The sequence below is a fragment of the Triticum dicoccoides genome, chromosome 4B, assembly GCF_002162155.2.
Source record: "Triticum dicoccoides isolate Atlit2015 ecotype Zavitan chromosome 4B, WEW_v2.0, whole genome shotgun sequence".
Lineage (NCBI taxonomy): Eukaryota > Viridiplantae > Streptophyta > Magnoliopsida > Poales > Poaceae > Triticum > Triticum dicoccoides.
In genome coordinates this window covers 398,979,573-398,987,665 of record NC_041387.1, presented here as the reverse complement: position 1 = coordinate 398,987,665, position 8,093 = coordinate 398,979,573, and the positions used below count along the sequence as shown (strand labels likewise).

At 44.1% G+C, this 8,093-nt stretch overlaps 1 protein-coding gene across 1 annotated transcript; it reads right to left on the bottom strand.

Annotated features, from left to right (window-relative positions):
• Positions 1-1,889: 1,889 nt before the first annotated feature.
• LOC119296320 lies at positions 1,890-7,539 on the bottom strand. Its single transcript, XM_037574719.1, has 2 exons — positions 4,065-7,539; positions 1,890-2,888 (listed from the first exon to the last, which is right to left on the bottom strand). Exon 1 carries the CDS (start codon positions 5,623-5,625, stop codon positions 4,186-4,188), a length of 1,440 nt encoding a protein of 479 aa, XP_037430616.1. The 5' UTR covers positions 5,626-7,539; the 3' UTR covers positions 1,890-2,888; positions 4,065-4,185.
• Between the last annotated feature and the right edge of the window lie 554 nt (positions 7,540-8,093).

Genomic DNA, 8,093 nt, shown 5'->3' with positions numbered 1-8,093 from the left:
GAGTATCTTTAGGAAGTTTGCTTCGAAGAAGAACTCCAAGGGAGTTACTAGGGAGTCGTCTGAAAGTGATCTCCATACCCGGAGAAAGGCGGAGGTACGGCTGTATGAATGGCCGCATAACCCGTTCATGGAAGGGGTCGGAATCCTTCAGGAGTTTGCACAATATGCTAGTAATTCTGGCCTCACCAACTTCATCGTAGCTGAATGTGAACAGTACCATCTCCTCACAAATTCCTTTCTGCAAAGCTTTAAATTCTTGAGTAGGAATAACCCCCCTGGGGTGCATTTTAACTTATATGTTGAACCCCATCAGATACCACTTACTGAGTTTTCTGACATATGCATGCTTCCTTCTGATGGTAGTTTAGTAGAGCCTAGGCCCATGGAGTTTGATGGTTTTTACCGTACTCTGACAGTGGGGGATGAAAGAGGGGTATCGAGTGTCACTGACAATAGTTTACGCTTTCCTGCGGTGCATTATTTTGCTCTATTCATTACAAAGTGTTTACTTGCTAGAGAGAAGGTAGGTGCACTCAGTGCTCCAGACTTTGTTGTTTTACGTCGTGCACTTTACGGTGACAACACTTATAGATTGGGAGCTATTGTGGCACGTCGTCTCCACATTAACAGATCCAAGGGTAAAATACATGGTGGTATTTATGCTACTCGCTTGGCGAATCACTTTAACGTTCAGATACGCCAGCATGATTATCCTTACCCAAGGTTTATTTAGATCATCAGGCTATGGCACACCACCAGTTTATTGATGGCGAGAACACTGACATTCTCGTTCCTTATAACCTAGTTTTCAGTGTGGACACTCGTGATATTATTCCATTGCATGCATCTGCTTTGTTTGATCCTATTGCCAGGGGCGGATATAGGATTATGCCTGAGGACATTGTTGCTGTTGGATGTTGGGTTCCGGCAGACCCTTAAGGTTCAAACTCTGGGGTGCACACGGAGATCTCTCCCCTACCGATCTATGTCCGATCGCCTCATGAGATCTAAGCTGGAAACGATGAACAAGACAAGGGACACGAGATTTATACTGGTTCGGGCCACCGTTGTGGTGTAATACCCTACTCCAGTGCGTGGTGTGGTGGATTGCCTCAAGGGCTGATGATGAACAGTACAAAGGGAGAAGAGCCTCGCGAGAGGTGTTCTAGGGCTGATGCGATGAACTGCTCGGGTGAGTTCGATCGCCTCTCTCTCTCTAGGCTTTCCAAAGTCTGGATCAGATGCCTCTCTACTGTGGCGGCTAGTCCTATTTATAGAGGCCCTTGGACTTGATCGATTGAAAGTACAACGGGATATTTCACCCGAACTACGAGTGTCGTGTTCTCCACAGGGACTAGGCGACAGCAACAATGCTCGGCTAAAGCTAGGTGACAGAACTCAGATTATAAATGCAAGAAAATAAACCTAAACTAAACAAGGTAGTTCCCGAAGATCGTCGCCAAAGAAAATGTAAAATAAGAAAAGGGGAAGTTCAGATTGTCTGTATTGTCTTTTTTGGTGTTTTCCTATTACTTGAGAAACTAAAATGCTAACACAAAAGGGAACAACAGGACATGAACACATATATTTATCTAACAAGCGTATGACAGAGTGAAGAAACAAGATAATGGACAAGGATGAAAATGCTTCATGTCACAACATATATTACAGGTACAGAGCTAATACATAGACTGAAAATTGAATGATCACACAACTGACTACCACAGAGAACAATTTCAATACAAAATTAAATCACAAGTAGTAATCCGAATTTATACAAACCACTAACTAACAAACAGGAGACATATATATAATTGTTTCACATCAACCACACACACATATGTCTTTATAATTCTCAGATGCATGAGCTAACACATAGATAACAAAAATGATCAAGAATCTGCAACAAGCAGTACACAAGTGACAATTTTAACTAATTAACACACACAGGAAGTCTGAACTGAACAACAGTAGATTACTAACACTTATCAAATCTGAATAATACAAATCATATGCGTCTCAATCTTACAGAAATTTCAAAGAGAGTGAGAAAGAAAGAAAGCAACAGGAGGTTGAGGTAGTAGTAGCAGCAGTTTTGTTGTTTAGAAGAGAACAGCAACAATTTTGAGGTTCAGGTAAGAAGAACAGTAGCGAGGCAGAGAAGAGGAGCAGCAAAAGTGATGTGGGGAAGAAGAACCAGCAGTAGGTAGGGGAAGAAGGAGCAGCTGGAGCGCACAAGCAGCAGCAGTTTTGAGCAGAGAAGGGTACCGGCAGGGAGGCGCAAGGAGGTGGAGAGGATGAACAACAGCAGGGGGGTTGCAAGGAAGGAGCAGCAGCGGTGCTTGGAGAAGAGCAACAGGAGGTCAAGAGGAAGAAGGAAGATGCAGCAGCAACAGCAGGTTCAGAGAGGAAGCGGCAGGAGGGGCGCGCGAGGTGGGCGCTGGTGGAGGCGCGGTGGTGAAGTGGAGCTGGTGACGCTGGTGGAGTGGTGGATGGATGGCGCGGCGCGGCTGGGATGGATGGATGGTGCGGCGGATGGTGCTCGTGGCTGAGTGGAGGAGCAGCAGGCGCACCGCCACGCCGGCCTGGCCGCGGCGACGGCCGATGGTGGAGAAGGAGGGGTGAGGGAGAGAGGTGAGATGCCAGGCCTGATGGGGATCGGCTGCGCTAGGGATTTTTGATCCCCTCCTCTGTTTTGTCCTTTTTTACTTTGGCCCTCCTCCGTTCTTCTTTCTTCCCAAGAAGATCCTCCTCTTCTTTTAGTTTGCTCCCCTACATTACTTCTTTCCTTCACGCTCAAGCCTTGACGTATTTCTTTCATGCCCTTCTCTCTTCTCGTTAGCCACATAGTAGAAGTCTTGACGATTATAGTGCCTTTGCGCACTTTTCTGCAAAATAAACAATTCACTAGTCAACATTCTCTTTTATGGTTATCATTCAAATATTCAACAAGTCATAGCAAGAATGGACGGATATATCTCAATAAAAGGTGAATTTGTGTGCCCAAATAGTATATAAGAAATGTGCTTATCAAGTTCCCCCACACTTAAATCTTTGCTTGTCCTCGAGCAAAGGAAAAAAAATTTGATGGTGACACAACTCACACTGCCTAGTAAATATGCACTTTCCGATAGATAGTAATTCCGACAATACTGGAACTAAGCAAATGTACTCTACTGAAGCTAAATTGTGATAAGAAATATTTTATAACACACTGTAAATGTTCCAAGTCAATGGCCTTGAGTCAAAGTGAATACTAATAATCAAGAGTTGGCTCTGTCTTCAGCCCTGAGATAAGCTGGGACCCCAAAATCAATTAGAAAAACAAGTTACTTATTGAATTTAAAGCACAAGTGATGATATTATATCAGTCTCACCAAAGGAACATACCACCGATCCCGAGAACATGGTATACACCTGGCTCGACCAAATTATTAGTATATTTTTTTGTTGTCTCCCCAAAGGAACATACCACCGATCCCGAGAACATGGTATACACCTGGTTCGACAAATTATAGCATTTTTATATAATTTTTTTTTACAGTCCAATCTACCAGATTTCACAAGCCACCGATCCAGGGAACATGACATGCTACTATAGGTCGATCGGACTTAAATTATTATAATTATTTTATTTAGTTATTTGAAAATTACTTAGCTTAAGTAAAACAGGAATAATTGAAAGAGGAATCCATAACTAATGGCACTGTTTTTCACATACTACAGATCCAGAGATCATAGCTACTACTTAAGTGCCACCAGTTACTTAGCTTAACGTGGGACAGTCAGACACAGCACATCAATTCATTAGTAGGTTTCACTTAGACTCAAGGCATTCCCATTGAACATTTACATGGAGGTATAAAGTATTCATTATCACAAATTACCATAAGAAGAATACTGCTGCATAGTTTTAGTATTAAGAGAATCAACAATCTTCTTGGAGTGAATCCTACTTTGCAGTGAAGAGTAAGGTGTCACAATGCAAAAAGCGTTTCAATGCAATAAAATGCCAGTTCTCGTACTAAATTTTCTAAAGGTTGCTTCAAGTGGAACAGAATCACCTGGTATTTGTATACTCTTCTCTCCTACTTTCTTCTCTCCACTCTTCTCTGTTTGTGTTCCCTGTTTGTGCTCCCCTCATCGCCATGCTGTGACTCCACCAGGATCCCAAGGAATGTCACCTTAAACCTGGTCAGCATGTAGTAAACAGTGCAGTAGCAAAAGCCTGAAATAGGACTCACACAAACAACTACAAGTGATACGGTCGATGCCCTCCAAGTCATCAATGGAATATCCAATTATATAAGCATAACTATAAAGCACATGTTTAGGATGGCAGAAATCAGCATGGTCAATACTCACACGAGGATGACATTTATCATTAAGTGCAAGACTAGCATGGGAGTGATATGTTTCATTAAGCATAGGATTAGCACGAGGAAAGTAACTATGATCATCACAAATGAGAGTAATACCACTAACAGGGTATATATCATCATATCCAAGCAAATGAGTTTTCAAATCAATCTTAAGTGATAGTATCATGTAAAGCAAGGTAGTAGCAAAGAAATCACAAGGCATCATGTCATCAAGAGGATTGAGTAAACCTGACACATCACGCTCTGGTATGACAATAGGCAAATGAATCTCATGATCTTCATCTTTATCTACAGCAGCTTCTTGTAGTTCTTCAGTAGTAGATGATGAGTCTTCAACTTGATCACTTGGGAATTGCAGCTCTTGACCATCTTGGTCCTTGTCTTCTAGTTCATCTTCTTCAATCTGAGGTATCTCTTGCTCAAGGCACTTGCTAACTTGCTCAACGAAATGTGAAGGTGTTGGAACCTCACATGTATCAAGGGGAATCTCAGCAACACTCAGCTCTAGCTGTGAAGAAATAGAGCTGCCAGCGTTGATGTTCTTCTCAATCTTCTTTACTTCTTCCACTAGCTCATTCCCACTCTTGATCTTCTTCATTTCATCTAGTATAACCTTCCTAATAGGATCATCCTCGGCACTCCAACTGAACTCAAGACTCAAAAGTGTGAACTTGTCTATGTCATCAAACTCATCTTGAGTAGGCACTTGTGTTGAAGGTGTTGGTTGACCAAATGGAGGACCATTTAACTCCATTGGCAACATCTCCTCGTGCTGAGGTATATGAATAGGAGCTGAATAAGACTGTTGTGGAGCATAGCTGTGGCTCTCCTCTTCATACCTAAATCCCTGCATATGATTACTAGAAGCAAGCGGTGAGATCTCGGGGTTGTTGCTCCTATATGACATATTCGGGTTTTCAGGACACCCATGTGAGTAATTGTTTTGGTATGAGCTATGCTCTTGAGCGAAGCTCATGCCAAAACAATCTGGAGTGTGAGAGTAACCACGCTGACATTCAGCGGGCGAATGGCCCTGATATCCACAAATATGGCATGTAGGAGCAACATAAGGATTGCCTCCGGAATAAGGATAATAAGAACTAGGCCTATCCTCAAAAACTACTCCTCGCTGCTGAGCTAAATCATCTAATTGATGGGAAATCTTACTTATCAGTTCTTGAATACTTTCCGTGTTGTTTGTAGTGTTGCTCGCATAAGCATGATGATTTGAATAGTAAGCCATATCCGAGAAGACAATTCAACCTACAAAATGAACAAGAAAAGAAAGAGAAGATAACTAGAACAGTGGTTAGGGGTAAGAGATATATCACAAATATATGGCACCAGATAGAAACAGAAGCAAAACCTCGTCTATAGCCTAACACGGTCACACGACGCTAGTCCCCGGCAACGGCGCCAAAATGATCGATTGAAAGTACTGCGGGATATTTCACCCGAACTGTGAGTGTCGTGTTCTCCACAGGGACTAGGCGACAGCAACAATGCTCGGCTAAAGCTAGGTGACAGAACTCAGATTATAAATGCAAGAAAATAAACCTAAACTAACAAGGTAGTTCCCGAAGATCGTCGCCAAAGAAAATGTAAAATAAGCAAAGGGGAGGTTCAGATTGTCTATATTGTCTTTTTTGGTGTTTTCATGTTACTTGAGAAACTAAAATGCTAACACAAAAGGGAACAACAGGACATGAACACATATATTTATCTAACAAGCGTATGACAGAGTGAAGAAACAAGATAATGGACAAGGATGAAAATGCTTCATGTCACAACATATATTACAGGTACAGAGCTAATACATAGACTGAAAATTGAATGATCACACAACTGACTACCACAGAGAACAATTTCAATACAAAATTAAATCACAAGTAGTAATCTGAATTTATACAAACCACTAACTAACAAACATGAGACATATATATAATTGTTTCACATCAACCACACACACATATGTCTTTATAATTCTCAGATGCATGAGCTAACACATAGACAACAAAAATGAGCAAGAATCTGCAACAAGCAGTACACAAGTGACAATTTTAACTAATTAACACACACAGGAAGTCTGAACTGAACAACAGTAGATTACTAACACTTATCAAATCTGAATAATACAAATCACATGCGTCTCAATCTTACAGAAATTTAAAAGAGAGTGAGAAAGAAAGAAAGCAATAGGAGGTTGAGGTAGTAGTAGCAGCAGTTTTGTTGTTTAGAAGAGAACAGCAGCAATTTTGAGGTTCAGGTAAGAAGAACAGTAGCGAGGCAGAGAAGAGGAGCAGCAAAAGTGATGTGGGGAAGAAGAACCAGCAGTAGGCAGGAGAAGAAGGAGAAGCTGGAGTGCACAAGCAGCAGCAGTTTTGAGCAGAGAAGGGTACCGGCAGGGAGGCGCAAGGAGGTGGAGAGGATGAACAACAGCAGGGGGGTTGCAAGGAAGGAGCAGCAGCGGTGCTTGGAGAAGAGCAACAGGAGGTCGAGAGGAAGAAGGAAGATGCAGCAGCAACAGCGGGTTCAGAGAGGAAGCGGCAGGAGGGGCGCGCGAGGTGGGCGCTGGTGAGGCGCGGTGGTGAAGTGGAGCTAGTGACGCTGGTGGAGTGGTGGATGGATGGCACGGCGCGGCTGGGATGGATGGATGGTGCGGCGGATGGTGCTCGTGGCTGAGTGGAGGAGCAGCAGGCGCACCGCCACGCCGGCCTGGCCGCGGCGACGGCCGGTGGTGGAGAAGGAGGGGTGAGGGAGAGAGGTGAGATGCCAGGCCTGATGGGGATCGGCTGCGCTAGGGATTTTTGATCCCCTCCTCTGTTCTGTCTTTTTTTACTTTGGCCCTCCTCCTTTCTTCTTTCTTCCCAAGAAGATCCTCCTTTTCTTTTAGTTTGCTCCCCTACATTACTTCTTTCCTTCACGCTCAAGCCTTGACGTATTTCTTTCATGCCCTTCTCTCTTCTCGTTAGCCACATAGTAGAAGTCTTGACGATTATAGTGCCTTTGCGCACTTTTCTGCAAAATAAACAATTCACTAGTCAACATTCTCTTTTATGGTTATCATTCGAATATTCAACAAGTCATAGCAAGAATGGATGGATATATCTCAATAAAAGGTGAATTTGTGTGCCCAAATAGTATATAAGAAATGTGCTTATCAGGACTCTCCCTAAATACTGAGCGGGAAGGGCGCCAAGAACGGCCATTTCGAAGGGGAACATCCAGTACAAGTTATCCTAACTAAAGTTGGTCTTCGGCTGCCAAAAGCACTGGCGATGACGCCGCCTTGGGCTCCACGGTGACCTCCATCCTACCGCTCCGCTGGTCTTGGTCTCGTTGCACTGAAATGGCAACCTTTGCCTGATGCCTCGGTACTCCACGTCTGTGCTTGCCCCCTTTGCATCAAAGAGGAAACAAGGACACTGCGCAGGCCGGCGCCCGCCTGGCCTCGATCGTCATGGCTTGCGTCACGAGCACATCGTGAGGTACCCTGCCTTGATCTCTCCGCCTCCTTGCGAGCCTGCCTGGCGAGGCCGTCCCTGAGGAAGCCTTGCGTCGTTCACCCCGCGAGGCTTGGCCCCTCGCGAGGGTCTTGAGTCTTGTGCTGATGAAGATGGGTCGTACTGCGCCACCACCCGAGCCACGCCGCAGGCCACAGGCAGGCAAGTCTGGGACCCCTGTTCCTAGAATGCCGACAGTAGCCCCGGG